This window comes from Mus caroli, chromosome 8, assembly GCF_900094665.2.
Source record: "Mus caroli chromosome 8, CAROLI_EIJ_v1.1, whole genome shotgun sequence".
NCBI classification, from domain to species: domain Eukaryota; kingdom Metazoa; phylum Chordata; class Mammalia; order Rodentia; family Muridae; genus Mus; species Mus caroli.
The window spans coordinates 64,397,807-64,416,779 of NC_034577.1; the positions used below are offsets into that span (position 1 = coordinate 64,397,807).

At 49.4% G+C, this 18,973-nt stretch overlaps 1 protein-coding gene across 1 annotated transcript in view; it reads right to left on the reverse strand.

The window, feature by feature from the left end:
- Positions 1-18,973, reverse strand: part of Eps15l1 (epidermal growth factor receptor pathway substrate 15 like 1) — an 83,879-nt gene that overhangs the window by 981 nt on the left and 63,925 nt on the right. Inside the window, exons 21-22 of the mRNA XM_029480252.1 lie at positions 16,497-16,629; positions 4,236-4,441 (exon numbers count right to left, since the gene is read on the reverse strand). Coding sequence (XP_029336112.1) covers positions 4,236-4,441; positions 16,497-16,629 — 339 coding nt within the window. The remainder of the gene's footprint in view (positions 1-4,235; positions 4,442-16,496; positions 16,630-18,973) is intronic.

Consider the following 18,973-nt stretch of genomic DNA (forward strand, 5'->3'; position numbering starts at 1 on the left):
CCTTCGGAAGAGCAGTCGGGTGCTCTTACCCACTGAGCCATCTCACCAGCCCCTTCTCTGTCTCTTTTAGAAACAGGGTCTCCTTATGTAGCCCAGGTTGGCCTAGCACAATAACCAATCCCACTGCCTCAGCCACCCCTCCTCCTGACTGTCAACACTCCCACACTCTTTAGGGCTGCAGCCACGTTCTACCAGATCATAACTCTGCTCCATGCCCTCTAGAGAGGCCTCAAGCCCCAAGGGAGCCAGCCCACTGCTTGTCCAGGGACATCAAGAGTCCTCTTAACCACTGTCTTTTCCAGGGAATATTTGTGACACTAGGGACAAGGTTCCAGTCCTCTGGAGCAGACAGACACCAGCAGTGAGTGAGACTGACAACCTGCAGCCTCCTTGGGGAGGGAGAGCATTGCAGGGTGGTATGGAGGAATGAGGGTGGGTGCTTCTTCAGCAAGAGCATTTGGCCCTCAGGATCATCTATCAACAGACAGCAGTAACCAACAGTGTTCCCTTGTCTGTACCCACAGAGGGTTACAGATCACCCTGCCTCAGACAAGCCCCCATCAGTGTCTAGCAGCAAGGCCCCTTCCATACTGCAACCCAAACACTGGGGTGCTTCAGAGCTGGAGGCCAAGAGAGGGAATTCCACACAGACCTGCCTCATGTACTCTGTAAGCACAACAAGCACTTGGGCTGAGAGAAATTTCCAGAAAGAGAATTTCTCAGGGATTTACTGACTATCCCTGCTTGGATTGGGCCACCTCTAATTCTCCTCGGGCCAGAGCTAAACCTGTGTCTCTTAGGTGCCTCAAGAAAGCAGGAGTCCACCTTTCTCAGACACCATCATCATTGAGAATTTGTGTTAAGAAGTAAAAATTTTATTTCTGAAGCCTCTTGGAAATTTGGGAATGCCCCTCCATACAGCATGCAGACAGGCTCTGCCCCCACTTCCCAGCTTGTTCATGGAGTACTTGCAAGGCCCAGCCCAACCAGTCTGATGTCTGCTTGGCTCTCAAAGAAGCTGTGCAGACAACAGCAAGCTACTTGGCTAAAAACCCCCCACCAGATTGCTTTTAAGGAGGATCACACTCACAGCTGGAGGCTGTTTGTTCTGTAGGACAGGGACACAGGCAACCCAAGCTGGCCCTGAATTCCCTACAAGTTTGACGGGCACCACCATACCCTGCTAAGCAGAAGACTTGCCTGGATGTAAAGAAAATTCTTTTTTGTTGCCTTTAAGAAAAATTCTCTCTATGCAGCTCAAGCTTCCTTCCAACTCAGAGATCCACCTGCTGCCACCTCCCATATGCTGGGACTAAAGTGCTGGCTCCTTTGTCCTTTTTTTTTTTTTTTTTTTTGAGACAGGGTCTCTTGTAAGCCATGCTGGACTTGAACCAGCTGAGGATGACCTTTGACTCCTGATGTGACAGGCCTGTACCAAGTTTGCTTTCCACAGTGCTGGGGATAAAGTCTTGGGCTTTAGGTGAACTAAGTGTGCATTACTGAGCTACAGTCACAGCCCAGAAGCTTCTGTGAGTGCTAAGGAGCTACTGAGGGCAGGCACCCATTACCAGAAAGCTCTGGGGTGCCACCGCAGGTACCAAAGATAGCAGTGGCCATCCTGCTTGGGTGAAATCAGTTCTGGAAGCCCAAGTTAAGCAGGCTGCTTTCTGTATGCGATGACAACCTTTTCAGAGTTTGCACAGTATTAAAGTTCCAAGGATCCTGGAAAGCAGGCTCATGGAGGGCCATCCCAAGTCCTGGGAGGGCAGTATATTTATGGCTCAGCAAGGGGAAGTTCAAAATCCTACCAGATTTTTCTGGAACATGGTCCTGTTCCAGAGAAGACCGTGTGTACTGATGGGAACACAGGGCCCCTCGTAGTGGTGAAGGTGACAACAAATTCATACAATAAAAAGCCACAGGCCAGGCCAGGCAGGATTTGGTTTCCTATCTGGAGATGAGAGTGTTTAAATCAGAAGTTAAACTAGGTATGGTGCGGTGCCTGACATCCCAGCATTTAGAAGCTATGAGTTTGAGACCAGACTGGGTGAATCTGTTTCTCAAAACCCAAACAACAAACAGATAAACTTGAAAAATAAACCTGAAGCCTGTAACTACTCTGGGGCAACGAGCTGTTAGCTCAGTCACAGCTTGGAACCTGGTGTTCACGACAGAACAGCAGGGCTGGGGTGTTCTGCCTGTGTGGCTTTTCAGAAAGGCCAGTCATTTCTCTACACTGTGGTTCAGCTCCATCACCACCCTTCCCTGCCTGAACCGAGCACTGGAGTCATGTGCTAACAGCTGTGCTGTTTGCTTGGTTGGTTTTATTTTAATCTTTTTTTTTTTTTTTCTGGTTTTTTGAGACAGGGTTTCTCTGAATAGCCCTGGCTGTCCTGGAACTCACTCTGTAGACCAGGCTGGCCTCGAACTCAGAAATCCGCCTGCCTCTGCCTCCCAAGTGCTGGGATTAAAGGTGTGCGCCACCACACCCGGCACTGCTTATTTTTAAAATGGATTATTTTATTTTTTGTAGCCCAGGCTGAACTGGAACTCCTAATCCTGCTGCTGAGAGAGAAGGCTGTGTGGCCCCAGGGATGGGCCCAGGGCAGGGCACGCTAGGCACACCACGCTGGACTCACTATACCAGCTCTGGCCTTCGTGGTTAGTAGTTTCCACCAGAAAATAACCCTGGTGATACCCAAACAACTCAAAGAGCTTTTGTCTCTGGTTTTTACTAATAATGTCACTTTTCTGAAGGCACACTGTCAACAGAACTGAATGGGCTACAGAGACGAATAGTTACAAGACCCCAGGGATCAACATATTATTATTACTATTAATATTTTTAGGCAGCATCTTCTCCTGTATCTCAGGCTGGCTTCAAACTTGAGATCCTCCTGCCTCAGCCTTCCATCCCAGTACTGGGATGAGAGGTGACTGCCACTGGGCCCAGGTATGACTTAGGCAATTCAAGTTAAGCTACAGGACAATTGGCTGGGGAGGACCAGGGTATTTATTGTGCAATACAAGTGGGTTTTGTTTTGTTTTGTACTGAGAATGGAAGCTAGGGTTATATGCAGGCTCTGCCTGTCTATCATGATCGAGCTACACACTTCAGCCCTCCAGGTCTGCTTGACACTTGTCATTCCAGCCGTACACATAGTGCACATAGGTTAGGGTGCAAGGATCAGTAAGTAGCTCAAGGTCATTCTAGGAGAGAGACTAAGAAGGTCCAGGCTTATTTCAAAGAAACAAACATAAATCAGTAAACAGCAGTTCTCCAGTCTCTCCTGACAGCCAAGCAAGGAGCTTCACCAGCACAAAGGAGAGCTCTTGAAAAAAAACGGCCTCAACCTGAAGGGTGAAATGGATTAGGGAGACAGCACCAAGCACGGCTGCCCTGAGGTGCTTGCTGGAGGACGCTGAGGATATGCTGAAGGCACTGGCAGGCTCTACACAGATAGCAAGGCAGTGCTAGTGAGAGCCCTGGGAGCTTCCACAAAGTCTCTAGCCACTTTGGACAAGTGGTCTTTCTGAACCCTTGGAAAAGAAAAGAGGTTCCAAGGTGGTCATTTAGGTTGAAATATTTTTCAGTGTAGCTAATAAACAGAAATCAGATAAAAGCACAATGAACAGTAGTCAAATCTCCCACTCTCTGGATACCCTACCTGGACTCTTTTGCTCCTAATTGCATGATGCACTTGGGCAGGACCACTGACTCAAAGGTTTTTTTGGAGGCAGCAGAACCCTGGTGAAATGTTTGTAATTGGTCTTGGGAAGTGCCTGTCTGCTCTGCCTCCAGACACAATGAACCAGTGTGGTGGCACACACCTTTAGTACCAACTAAAGACAGAGACAGGTGGACTCTGAGTTCCAGGCCAGCCTGTGTTACATAGCTAGGCCTTGTCTCAAAGACCCAGTGAACAGAACATCTTGAGGGACACAGATCACAAGCCACTGAGTACTGAGGCAGGCATGCTGTGTGTGTGTGCGCGCACACGCCACTTTCCCTGCAGAAATCTCATCTTCCTGCAGTTCATTAAACCATGGCTCTCATCTTTATCAACAGTCTATTTGCCTTACAGAAGCCATCACAGAATAAATAACAAAAGTAGTTGGTGACTGTTGGGAGGCACCAGCAGCAAGGCAAAGCAGTGTCCATAGCTGCAGAGGGACCCCCACCCTGAGAAGCAGCAAGCGAGGCAGGAAGGTGGCCGAGGGAGGACTCAACTTACAGAGGTGAAGTCGGCAAAGCCGGAGGAAGAGGCCTTAGGAGGTTTAGCTGAAGAGGAAGGGGCAAATGGATCTTTGCCACTAAATGGGTCCCCAAACCCCTTTTTATTTTGGAACGGGTCGCCGCTGTCAGCCCCGAGTGGCTGGAATGGATCAGGGGACTCAGGGAAGTCTGAAGAACCCAGCTGGCTTACAGGTGTACTCTGACCTGGAAAGTTTAGGGGGAAAACACAAAACAAAAACAGAAAAGGAAAAAAAAAGAAGAAACACAAGTTACTTACTAGGACTAGAGTGGGGACCAGGCTGTCTCTCTAGGGAGAGCAGGGAGATTCAGAGAAGGGTGGCCCTGGGGGTTCTGACTTTGGGGGTGTGTGTGTCTGGAATCCAGGACCTCATGCCCATTCTGTACTTATTATACAATGGGGTTGCATTCTATATTAACCTGGAACAGAGTGTAGCAAGGTCATGCCAGGAGAGTGATTTTTTTTTTTTTTTAACAGCTGTTTTTAAGACAGAGTCTTATGTAGGCCAGGTTGGGCCTTGAACTCATCTTCCTGCCTCAGGCTACCAAGCTCAAGGCTGACAGGTATGTACCACCAGGCCCAAGCTTACTTCAGGTCACATGCACCAGCAGCTAACACTGGACCTGTCTTTAGTAGTTATAGACATTGTTTTTGCAGAGTGTTTGGTTCCCAGTACCAACATTCTGGTTCTACAGTGTCACTGGTCCACACTTCTCTAGTTACTATGTATCCATTCAAAGAATACTTAGAGTGAGACTGGCAGACTGTTTCCACTTGAGCTTTAGTCCATCACAGCTGAGCAGAGAAACACCTTGAAAACTTCTAAGGATAGCAAGAGGGGGTAGGGAGGACTCCCTGGTGAGGAGGCCGGCCACCAACTCACTAGAGTATAGGGCATGACTACAGGTGACAAGCACCAGGCACACACCACAAAAGTATGAATGTCCAAGCCGGGCAGTGGTGGTGCATGTCTGTAATCCCAGCACTCGGGAGGCAGAGGCAGGCGGATTTCTGAGTTCAAGGTCAGCCTGGTCTACAGAGTGAGTTCCAGGACAGCCAGGACTGCACAGAGAAACCCTGTCTCGAAAAACCAAAAAAAAAAAAGTATGAATGTCCAGCCTGGCTCTCCTGACTCCTGGTGTTGTGCCTGAGCACCCAGAGTCCAGACATCCAACATGGCTGACACATTAGTCCCAAGGGCCAGGTCAGCATAGCTCCCTGGTATCAACTGAACTACCCACAGAAGCTCACATGGTTTCAAAGTCATCATTTAGAAAGACACTAAAGCAGTTGACCTTGGACACTTGGTTTTGGGGACAACACAAAGCCTGAGCCATCCCAGGCACCAACATAGAAGGAGAGAAACGGCCTGTAAGGCTGTTCTGACTTGTTCGTACAATGGCACTCATCTCCCAATAATGGGTAAATGCAAGAAAAGATCTTAGTACCGTGTTCTGTTTCCCCAAACCAATAAAACCCCGACCTCAATTTCTGAACTTCCAGATGTCTAGGGCTTCAAGTTTAGTCTGAACCTGCCACCTTCTGATCTGGGGCTCATGGAGGAAAAGTTCTGAGGGCTGGTTGGTCTTAATTTCCCCATTTGTGTGTGGTGCAAGAATGAAGAGACTGGGGGTGTTGCTGCCTATGAGTGATACTTAGCAGCTGTTGTTGGTATGTGCCTGACAGAGCCCTGGTTTTAGCTCTCTTCTGGAAGCGGCTGTGGCAGCTGGGCCACAGCTGTAATGTGCAATAGGTCAGATCCAGGCTGTGTCTCAGCTTAACTTAGGCCAGAGGTACAGCACTATGAGAAATAAGTCTCATATTACAGTAACCTGGTGCCACCACCAGGAGATAAGAACCTGATCGGGTAGCCAAGGGTTCCTGCAGTTGTCAGTGTTATACTTCACATACTCACAGGGACACAGCAGATGCATGGCCATGGTGAAGTTTGTTGAGTATCACTGCACTGTCCTTTCAGAAGGCCGCTGCTTCCCTCCCCCTCCCCCCCCTTTTTAAAGGCAGAATCTCACCATGCAGAGCAGGTCAGCTTGAAGTTCACTACCTGACTGCTGGGATTAAAGGCATGCACCACCACACCAGTCTCCTTAGATTTCTGCCCAGGTCATGGTTACAGACCTGAAGACACTGCTAGAAGGGTGGCACACACCTGGCTCCTTAGAGTAAGCATGACCCCTGTGGCTTCTCCTATTCCTAAGTACCCCGGCCCTCCAGTCCCCTGCAAGCCAGAGGTCAGCAAGCCCACTCAACCAGAAATGAGGAAGCAGGCAACAGAGGCTGGGGATGCTCACAAACCAGATACATGCTTGGTATGGAGACAGGGTCTTGCTGCTGCCCTGAGTCTCCTTCAGTCCCCAGACTGCTATGAACACAACTATAAGCACATCCTATTTGCAGAGAGCCTCAGCCAAGGGAAGCCAGGCAAAGGGACTGTGACATGGGCAAGGTGCTTGGCCTCATTTGAGTGCTCAGATCTCCCCACTAGCCTAGCATACTCACAGCTTCACCTCACCTGTCCTCCATCAGGCCTCTCTCCCATCCACACTTACTGCTAACTCACTGCTTAGCTCACACACATCCCTGTCACTGCCTGTGGCCCTTGTGACTAAAGCCTGCTGTGCCTTCTCATTTTCTTCTCAGGGATGAAAACTCTGTCCAAGAGTCTGGCTTTGCTCTCCATCTTCAGTCCCCTACCAGGTGGGAGGGAGGGCTTTGACTGAATGTGGCACTCCACAGCACAAAATCTGGGTTCCCCACGTATCTGAACATCAGGAAAGCCCAGGAACGTAACAACTCTCCTAGACTTCTGCAGTACTGCCTAAACCTGGGCATTCTTTTCCAGTCAGATACCATCTTGTGCTACCATGGTTTCTGAAGCCCATCCCTATCATACATACACACATACTAACACATGCCTGTGCAAGGTGCTAGGCTCAAGACTGCAGCAGCTGGATCCTGGAGGGTCATGAGGAGAGGAGGGACCTCCCCACACATCCCGACCCAGACTGTGTGGTCTGCTCTCAGTCTGTCTCCACATCACAACATGAAGTCATCAAGTCCAAGGTTGATGACCTTGAGCTATGCAGAACAGGTCACTAATGGAAACAGGATTCTTTTGTTTTTGGAAAAAGGGTCTCCTGGAGCCTTAAACATGCTATGTAGACTATATTCCATAGCCAGCCTTGTCTCACACAGTAAAAACAAGGGTGGGGCACTTGCTTAGCCTGGAGTGGAGCTCTGGGTCTCATTCTCTACCCACGAATAACTAGGCGTGGTCCATCATGCCTGACTCTGGCACAGGGGGATTAAGGCACAAAGACTAGGAGTTCAAGTTCATCACTAGCTACCTAGAATTTAAGGCAAGCCTGGGCTCCATGAGAGCCTTTCTCAAAAACAATGAACAATAATGAACAATAATAATTTAAGACCAGGACATTTCTTGTGGTGTGGTAGGTCTGAAGACACCTGAGCAGGGACAGGAGGTGACTAGCCACTTGTTTTTATCCCCCCCCCACCCCGCCCCCAGACAGGGTTTCCCTGTGTAGCCCTGGCTGTCCTGGAACTCACTCTGTAGACCAGGCTGGCCTTGAACTCAGAAATCGACCTGCCTCTGCCTCCCAAGTGCTGAGATTAAAGGCGTGCGCCACCACTACTAGCCACTTCTGAACCTCTCTCATCTCTATGATGGAGAACTCTTTCTCCTCTGGCTTGAGGAATTAAAAAAATAAAGCAAAACAAAGAAACAAAGAGTTTTGCTGAGAGGGGTGGGAAGCCAGCTGGCTGCACCCATGTGAAGCTAAGGCTTCTGAGAGCATTGAGGGGAATCAGGAACGAAAAGAAGATTTTACACCAAGACTCGGTACAGCTGAAACCGTTATTTAGAAATTGTGACTGCGCTCACGAAACCTGCCAGCAGTAACTGGTATCTCTTGTTTTCAAAGGAGGATGACGGTTTTCATATGGGTGTTTTTTTTTGTTTTTTTTTTTTTTTGTATGTGTGTGTGTGTGTGTGCTGGCGTACAGGCACTTTAGGTCTCTGTCATTTGCAGGTTGGCATGGCCCTGGTTTGAGCCTGGGACTTGGCACCCTGAGTTATTTTTGGTGGCTGTATTGTTAAGGCTGAATCTAGTTCCTGCTTTTATGTAACCACTTCTGCTAACTCTGTAATCGCTTTCCCTATTTTCTGAGGTGGAGTTGATTCTCAGTGTGACAAAGTCACTCTGTCCACCCCAGTTGTAGGAAGCAAGGTAACAGTGCTTTTGGCTCTTTGGATATGAGCATGGAGAAATGGCTACAGAGAAGGAATTGGAATAAACTAAAAACTGCTGAGGAGGGAATCTGGAGTCTAAGGACAGTATGGATGACATACTGAGGGTGTGTCTCAAAGACAAAACAAGGGACTGTTGAATGGCTCAGTAGACAAAGTTGCTTGCTCCTAAGCCTGATCACCCAAGGTAAATTCCTAAAATGTACACAATGGAAGAACCAACTCCAGTCAGTTTCTGACTCCACCTGTGTGCCACTGACTCAAGGATACACAGAAGCAAATAAATATAGTAAACCAACACCAAGGGAAGAGGTGAGTGCATTCCTAACTATAATAATTAATAATAATAATAAACACAGTTTTTGGCCAGGCTATCTCTGAGTTTGAGGCCAGCCAGGGACTGACTTTGAGACAGCTAGTGAGAGCCCTCTCACAATAACAAACAACAAAAAAGTTACACAAAAACTTTGCAGGCTAGTGCCCATAGTGGGCATGCCACCCCTGGCCCATGCCCCCAGTGCACTAGCTGAGGGACTGGAGAGGCACAGTAGCCTTATGTGGAAACCACAGCAGTTTCAACAGCCGCCCGAGCGGTGTACCGAAACCACACACAGCACTGACTTCGGCAAAAACAACACGAACTCCATGGTTTACCACAGCGTACTCTGCTAAAAAAAAAAAAAAAAAAAAAAAAAAAATTACTCGCTGGCCGGCCCCACCCTGGTAGGAATTTCTGTAATTTTTCTATTTCTCTGGTTTCCTAAGCTATTTATCTCCTCAGCAATAGAGGCAGCACACCCAGAGACTATAGGGGAGGAAGGTGCCTATCTCTTCCCAGCTTGCTTTTCAGGGATTCCCCTGAGCAGTTCCCAGAGCCAGGCTTGGAAAATGTATCGGAATTGCCAAGTCAGCTCCGAGAGGGTATTCTCTCCATTCAAGAAGCTGAAGCAGGAGGACAGTCAGAGATCTGGGGTGCAGGGTTCTTAGAAATCTGATTACCAAAAATATAAAATGTCAGGACTGGGGACCCACATGTTAGAACACTCGACATGTTTGGAGAACAGGGAGTCCTGGGCTGCACCCAGTACCACATACATAAGGAATGAATGGTGCACAGCTCTGACCTCAGCACCCTGAAGGCTAACGAAAGGGGATTGTGAGTTCTAAGCAAGCTAGCCTGGGGTACAGTGTGAGAGATTTTGCTGTACTGGGNGGGGGGGGGGGTATGTGGAAATGCAAATAAAACAAAATACAACCAAGAGAGAGCATGCGCTTGCCCTTGTCAGACTTCGAGTTCTGTTGACACAATTCATTGCTGTACTTAAAAAAAAAATGCAGCTCTGCAGATGGGAGATAAATACAGGAAAAACATCCCCAAAGACAACCAGAAAAACAAAGACTAAAGCTCTGTGGTCAGGGCAGCTGCCCCACCCTAGCCACTATCCTCTGCAACCCAGGACTCTCCCACACTGCTGTGCACCCTGCCACGGGCACCACAGAACTGTCAGGTGTCCCAGAGGACACACACCGTCAGTGACTTTACTCTCAACAGTACCAGTTGCTTATATACCAGGTTTCTGTTGGGAACTGGATGAGGGACACACACAGGACAGGGACATCAAGAGGTCACTAGGGACCTCAGTCCATTCTGCCCTAGTGAAACAGCAAAACAAGAGTAAGTAGTGGCAGAGAAGAGAAAAATCAGATTGCCTGACTCAAACTTTCAACTGTCATGAGAAAGGAATTCTTTTTGCTCACACCTCCATCCTCCCGATGACTTGTTCTGGCAGCCTGTTGGCCAGGCCACTGAGGGCCTGCAGGCAGGAGTCCTGAAGACTAGGTAGGTTGGAACACAGCAGAGCAGTGCAATCCAGGTGATAGATATCTGAGGTCCCAGATCACATCATGGTGCTGACATTTTCCACCAAAAATATTTACCAATTTTTGAGAAGACCAGCTTGGCACATTGGAGGGGACAGGATGAGGTTTGGGTCTGAGCTGAGAAGAAAAGCTGAACAAATATTTGTTATCTCTACCTATGCTGGGACTATTTTTGACTGCTGTCAAGTGGGCAGGGGTCATGGGAAACTCTGGGGTTGGCAGGCCGGTGGACAAAGATGTCACTCCTCCTTGGCAAGGGAAGCTTGTGGCCACTTGCTCTGGGTCCACAAAGGACACATGGATTTGAAGTGAGGAAGACAACTTTCTTTCTGTCTTCACACAAGGCTGCTATGATCTCTGATGAAGAACTGATGAAGGACAACATTAGCCTGCAGAAGAAAATAGGCATGGGCAAGGCTGACATGAACTGTGCTCTGAGACAGGCTTCACTCTGCAGCCCCCATGTGCTGGGATCACAGGCACGAACCACCAGGCCGTGCACCTGTCAGTCTTCATTGTGCAAAAGACTGACAGATCTCCCACTTGTTCTCCAGTAGCACCTTTGCCACAATCCTTCAGTTCGAGTGGGTGCTATCGACACAGGGAGATGTTATCTACACAGAAGCCAGGCGGTGGAGGGAGTCCTAGGTGCTTGCCATGCACAGCCACGGGGGCTGCCAGGACCTCCCACTTTTGTCTTCCCTACAGGGTGCAAACATAAAACAGAACGGTACCTCTACAATGGGCAGGTAGACACTTTGGCACATTTATAGTCACCACAGACTGTGATGTCTGCAGTGGGAATGTGTGCCCCGTGGTGGAAAGGGTCACAGGCCTGGACAGGACCACGGAAACTTCGGGGAGGGGTTCCCTACTTGGCTCTCTACTGACCACAAGCATGAGTGACTATACTGAACTCACTACAGGAGTGATGCGTGCACGTCAATCATTTATATACCTAGAGACCTGGCCTGAGTCCTTTAGGTGATCAAAGAGTGGACCTTCAGCCAAGTGAGGGCCTGGGAGTTGTTCCCACCTACTTACTACCACAGAGGCTCGGTAGGAAGGCCCAGTTTCTCTGGGCTTACATCCTGCAGGTCCCCCAGAACCTCCATTGTCCAGATTGTGACCCACCTCTGGTGAGGCATTTACTCGTTAATGAATATCAGGCCACAGGACACCCACTGGGATCCACCTTGCTGAGTGCAAAAGGGTGGGTGTGCTGAGGTAGGCACTATTTCTATTTTCAAACTGTTCTGCCAAATCTTCCCTCAACAACAGCTGGCCTTCAGGCTGCTGAAACCAGCTGGATTAGCATGGGTTCCTCCATCGCCTGGGAAGGCAAAACCATACAGTATATGGGTGCCTCCCACCTCAGTCAGCATAGATCTACAGTAGCCACTGGTTATCCCAAGCCCTGGGACAGACCCTCCAGGGTGCCATAGCAACAGCAGAACAGTGAGTGCACTGAGTGTATGGGGGCTGGGAGCTGCTTCAATGCCTTCTGGCCATCCTTGCTGCTAGCGAACACCAGAACCTTCCTGAAATGGAACAAGTACATTCCTTTCTATACTCTCCAGTGTACCCAGCACATTATCTCTTTGCCACCATCGTGGGAACGGAATTAAAGTAGTTATATTCAGGGCAGAGGTGCTAACCACAGGCTCAGACAGTGATGCCATTTGACAATACGAAGTAACAAGGGGCTTGGGCACAGACAGGACAGCCAGCAGCACCAGGGCCCTGACCCGCTGGTTCCATCCTCTTCCTGGGATCTCACAGAAAGGCTGAAAGCTCACAGGATTGGGCTGCTTACAATCCTAAATCTTCCCTATGCCTGTACCCTGCTGACCCTGTGAGAAAGCCTTGGCCACTCTGCATAGATAGCATGTGGGTGGGGGAGGACTTGTCTGCTCGAGGAGAATGACTTTTTGCAGAGAAATCCAATACACAAGGCTTGACCATTCTTATGTAGCTTGGGTGTGGGCTGCTCACTAACACAAGCACACTCTCAGTGGTGCTGTGGGAAAGGGAAAAAAAGCTGCCAGAATCTTACTCCTGTAGGACATCTGGCCTTGCAGATGGGGTGGAGAGGTCATGAGTAGTTATAAAGATGATCATTAACTTAGGGAGAGGTTAAAGGTGACTGGCTGGTGAGTGGGTGTCACTGGGGCAGCGGGTAGGCTCTGCTGGGAGCCGCAGGGCAGCACTGGCAGGAAGTGGCAGGGTGGGGCCCGCCAGGATCCCGCTATCTCAGGCAACCCAATCACTGACGCCCACACAGCCGTTTCCTGAGCTTAAAAAAATCTGTTTCTCTCTTTGCAAATCAACAACTTTTACCTAGAAACTTCAGCGGTGAGTTCTGACTGATCTCCATCTCTGTCCGTTGAAGAAAATACACCACTGTTTACCTGAGGGAGGTGTGTGCTCACTCCAACTGGCGCGTTTCAGGGCTGTTTTGCATGTGTCTGAAAGCAATCAACTGCTTCAGTCCCAGACACCTGCAGGTTATTTAATACATTGATGGACCTTTCTAGATAAGATCTCCAGGCACGAGAATGTAGAGCTTTCAAGACATCCAATTTCTGTGCACATCCCAGCAGCCTAAGGCTCACACTCTTAAGCTTCAAGGAGAAAACTATACCCTTAGCATCAAGCTGCCACCTCAGCTGCTGCCATCAGTGACTGTCCAGACGCTTAGGGAGACTATTCGACAGACCAAACTCATCTCTGTGAGAGCAGAGACGAACTCCAAGACGGAACACAACAGCAGAGTAGTGTATAACCCCAGACCCACACTGACACTCATCCTGATTCTCAGGGGACCCAGGGCTGGCTTTAAATTTGACACCTTAAACATCAACACTTTTCAACAGAAGACATTTTTCTGAACTGTCACCTCATCTGGGTCAGGCCCAGGTGACACAGGTGGCTGTGGGGGGTGGACACATAATACAATGCAGATCCCACACACCACCACCATGCCAAGTGCTTTACTGACATCTTGGACCCAGGGCTGCCCACGGACATCTGCCTGGGGCCTTCACATTCCCCACAGCAGCCTGACTGAACAACCCCTTAGAGTTGCATAGGTAGCCCAGAGCCCACTAGCTCCTTCAGGCTAGAAAAGCCCAGGTAGGAAGGTGGTGGCCTAAGAGCTATCTCATATGCAGGGCAGTGGGACTGCAGAGAAGCCGCTGTCTCTCATGACTCCTGAGTCAGGTAAAGCATAGTGTCTTGGGAAGTACTGTGGCATGCTTTCTCCATTAGAAGGCCGACCATCCCTGGAGGTCCTTGGGCAGGCACCCCCACCTCATCTATCTCCTCCTAGCCATGCTGGGACCAGCCCACTGCAGAGTTCCACATTTGTCTGACATCCCAAGGGACTGAGCAATGGAGTGTGACCAGCTAAAGGTATTTATTGCTGTACACTGGTCATATGGTTTTCCCCAATGGAAAATGGGTGGGCAGAAAGGCACCATCCAAAAACAGTGTATAGTGGGGCAGGAGGATGGTTGAGTTCCCAGTCACCATAGAGATCCTGTCTCAAACACCATAAAATAAGATAAAGTTTCCACTTTGGCTTCTGAGCGAGTGTAGCAGTGAAGCTGGTCAGTGTGTACTGTTGCCCTGGGAACCTGGCTGTGGTGTGATAAGGATGGGTCAGGGGCAGAGGAAGTGCACGGCTATGCTTCAAATCCATGCATGAACCAGGGAGCTGGGGCAAAGAGCCAAATGCTTTCCCATCAAACAGGGCTAATAGGTCAGCTGAGGCATTGGAGGGTCCTGAGCGGTGCACAGGTACCATGTGGTACCTGTATAGTTAGAGACTAAGATGAGATCAACAGCATGGGATGCTGGGCTGACATGCATCCACCACACATCTATTTGTACGTACCACCCAGCAGTGTGTACAAAACCGTGCCTTTTTGTCCAGCTGCTGCTTCTGGGTAGAGTGAATGAGAAATGCTTAGGCCCCACAGGTGCTCTGCTCATGGGTTAGAATGTGCGAAAGCCACAGTTCTCAGCATGCAGGACTCTCCTGACTAGGTTCTCCTGATTGCTGATGTAAGAGCAAGTGCCAAGTAACAGACACAAGTAATGGGCAGAGTGGGGGGCCAAGGCCTAGTGCAGATGCTATCTTCCCTGAGGGTCTGGGTGGCCCACATGCCCACCTTCCTCTGTGGTAAGTGGGCATCATATTGCCTGCTCCATGGATCTCATGGTCTCACTAGCAAAGGAAGAGATAACAGTTGCACTAGGCCTCCCAAGGTCATAATGGCTGTGGCAGAGCCCAGCTCTGCATCATTAATAAGTCAGATCCAGAGAGCCTCAGACAGGGCTGGCTGATGGCCCTGGGGTCCCAATTCTGGTCCTATTCTTGAGAGACTTGGCTCTGATGCCACTGCAGGCTTTCTCAGCATTTTACAGGCTGTCCTTACTCTATAAATCTAGCATGAGAAGCAGACAAAACAGAAGGACATTGAACGATGTATGGGGTGATGGTGTCCACACTACTGGTGTGTGTCTCCATGAGAGCACATGTAAATGAATGACTGTACACCTGACACAGGCAGTGTGGCATACTAGGGGAATGAATTATCATTTGACACTCAAACATTTGGCACCATGAGCACATATGCAAACATGTACACAGGTGCAGACATGTTCAAGCCTTTGCTTTCAAGGTCCATGTGAGCCTTGAGTGATGAAACAAGCATGTGACGGGCTGGAGAGATGGCTCAGTAGTTAAGAGCACTGACTGCTCTTCCAAAGGTCCTGAGTTCAATTCCCAGCAACCACATGGTGGCTCACAACGATCTGTAATGGGATCTGGTGCCCTCTTCTGTGTTTGAAGACAGTTACGGCATACTCCTATACATAAATAAATATTAAAAAAAAAAAAGAAACGTGTGTGTGTGTATGTACACACGTGTATGAGATGGTGTAAGCGCACACGCACGCTGCCTGTGAATGAAGGGCATGTATGTGTGGGCATGTGTGCTTGTGTACATGCTTGTGTTTTTCCATCAGCAGGAGGCTACTGAGGTGAGGGGGTGCAGGGCGCTGTTCATAGCAGAAGGACTCCCTTGCACTTTGGAGTCAACATCATTTGCAAGTGTCCTCCAGGTTCTGGTTCCTCTCCAGTACTTCACACAGACTACTCAAGTCATATACTGCTGGCCAGACCCCCTTATAAGGAAGGCAGTGTGGGCATTGTCCCTGAGGAACACAGGTGGGACAAGGTGATGAGGCAGGAGGAGAGACTTAGTCCTAAGGCTTTCTTCCATCTATCCATCTTCTGCAGGTGGACTATACAGAAAGTGGTAATCATGTGGACTCAGTGAGCTGGGGCAGGCTAGGTCCCTTCAAGGGCTACCTGCTCTTATTAGGGACTGGAAAGAAGATGTTACACATTTGTGTCACTCAGATGTTCCTTCTTCTTCTTCTTCACAGTATTGGATATCAAAGTGAGGGCCTTGGGCACAGAAGGCAAGTGCTCTATCACTGAGCCCGTGAGCTCTGTCCCTAGCTCTTAACACAGAAGTCACAAGTACTCAAATCTGCTGGGGGAGGATACAATGGCCCTCTTTGGTAAGCAGGGCTCAGGAGAGTGAATTTACAGGGAAGAGGGCAGGAAGCTCCTCAGGCAGTCTTCTCTCAACCAGCTGAGTAGATCAATGGAGAGCCAGGCCGTCCTGATCATTCAAAACATCCAAGAAAACCACCACCTTACCCAAGTGCCCATCCAGTCAAGGCTACCCTGAGCCCCTGCTGTAGCCACCCCCACGAGAAAGGCACGAGGCCAGGAGGCTACTAGACAGACATTGAGGGACCATGCAGATGGAAAAACATTGATGAGGACACCATCATAGCCTGGACCATGGGACAGGGAAATGGCACAGCACACACAGCACACTCTGAGGGGAAGGGGAGCAACAGGGAGGCAACTTGGCAGAGGAGAGACGTACTGCCTTGGGGTCTGCTCTACTCTGGGCTGCTCAATGGAGGGGCCCTGTGCCCGCCGCCCTGTCCCCAGCGGCGGGTGCCGCGAGAGGAGGAAGCGTACTGACCGCTGGGCGGTTTGGGCCGTGGAGGAGCGGGCTTCTTCGGAGGCAGAGCAGGAGTGTCCTGTTTACTTTTAAAGGGGTCATCTGAGAATCCTGGGCCTCCCAAGGAGGAGGAGAAGGGGCCAGAAGGTGGGGGCTGTAAGAGAGGACACGAAAGAGGCAAAAATAGACATTAAAAAGAAGGCACCGAGCAAATGCTTCCGCACCAAGAGCCCTGGCAATACCCGGGTCCTCTCAAGCCCCCGCTTTCCTTTACCCTCAAAGCCAAAACCTCTGTATAAAATGAAAGGAGCCAATACAAGCAGCAGATGGTAACACTGCTCTCCTGTGGCCTCTCTTGCTACATTGTGGGTTCTTTCCCAACTCAACACTGCACATGGGTCCCTGGGACTTCTTTCTGTTCATGATCAGAGACATGCATGGTCTCAGCCTCTACTGGACTGGAACAGACCAGACCCTCTCTAGGTCCCACCAGGCTGGCATGACTGCTCCAATGGCTACCCATCCCCATCTGCTGGCAAGTCAATACTACCTCCACCCACTCTTGGTAGCCATGTCAGCTTGTTTCCCTTATCCAGTGCTCTGTTTAAGTAGCTCCTATTCCACTGCCTGAAATAAGACAGTTGCAATCAGATGGTGAGTAGGTGGGTAAACGTGTGGACTGGCAGGTAGACAATGGTAATAGTTAGATAGATGGGTGGGTGAATGGCTATGTGGATGAACAGATAAATATGTGAGAGGGTGGATAGATGACAGGATAGACTGATGAGGGTAAATGGATGAGTAGATGGATGGATGGTACAATGGTTAGTTTAAACCCTCTACCTGACACAATCTACAATCACCAGGAAAGAAAGTCTCAATTATGAGGGCTCAAAGTCAGAATAAGGCTGTCCTGTAGGCATGGGGGAAAGGACTGTCTTTATGACATGATTTGAGGTGGGAAGACCCACCCACTGTATGTAGCACCACTCCTTAAGTAGGGAATCCTGAAAGTGAGAAAACTGAGAACTAAGCACAAATATACATGTGTTTATCCCCTAATCTCAAACAGTCGAGATCACAGGGATATGACTGGCTGTTTCAAGCCCTACCCTGACTTCCACAGGGTAGTGATGGACTAACCTGCCCATCTCCCTTAAAGTTGCTTCTGACAGGATATTTTATTAGAGCAACATGAAAGAAACTAGGGAAGATGGATAGAATAAGTAGTAGATGGACAGTGGGTAGACACATAAATGGACTGATGGATGAAGGGAGTATAGATGGATGGATGAAGAGAGAGGGAGAGGTGGGTGTGAGGTGGAGAGAGGTTGGGAGAGAGCTGCTGGGTGGGTAAACAGAAGACAACTGGCATCCATGGGGCTGATATCATAACACACTCCAAGGCATACAGGGTTACATTCTTCTCTGGCCAAGTCTCGGGCCTTATCCCCAAGCCCATTTCCTCAAACAAACAAACAAGGCTTGGTATGATGACCCATGGAGCTCTGAGAGCGGCCCTGAGGACTCAGCCAAATCCTAGAGATCCCATGGGTAGTTCAGTAGCTGAAGCCCACTGTGGCTGAGCCCTGCCTGTCGGTCACCACTCTGCCTTGGCACAGTGGTGGGCCTGGGCATTCCTCCTGTGCCACAGGCCCCTTCCACTCATGGTTCAAGGTCAGTGCTGAACAGTGGCTGTCAGAGGCCCGTGTGTCAGCATCATAGGATACAGTGCCTCTGGCCAATGGGGGACACAGCCTGGACAGACTAGTGACACACAAGCTCGACTGAGGTGCTCAAAGAAAAGAGCTGGTTCCTTCTTTATGCTGTGTGGGGAGGGGTGGGTAAGAAACACTGCTTTCTTGTGTCGGGTAGTCCTGGAGTTTCCTGATACTCCTGCCTCAATCTCTTGAGAGCTAGGAGGATAGGGAGGTGTTACCACACCTGGTGGAGAGCAAGCAAATAGGGAAGTGATGTCACCAAGCCTGCTAACCTGAGCTTAATCCCTGGACCTGTGTGGTAGAAAGAGGAAACTCTTGTAATCACATATGCACATGGGCATTCAAAACACACACACACACACACACACACACACACACACACACACACACACACACACACACACAATGATTTAAAAGAACTAAAGTGAAACTGGGAGTGCTGGCTGCTCTTGCAGAGGTCCTGGGTGTGGCTCCCAGCAACTGCAGCCCAGGGATCTTACTCCTTCCTCTGACCTCTACCACAGGCATAGATGCAAGCAAAACATTCATACACATTACATAATTTATAAAAACAGTTTTTAGTGTGACATGTTTGGGAGGGTATGGTGGCACACACCTTTAATCGCAGCACAGGAGTATCTTTGAGCTCTAGGCCAGTTAGGGCGATAGTGAGACCCTGTGATGGGCAGTTTTATGTCAACGAGACACAAGCTAAAGTCATCTGAGAGGAGAAGGAGCCTCAATTAAGAAAATGTCTCAAAAAAAAAAAAAAAAAAA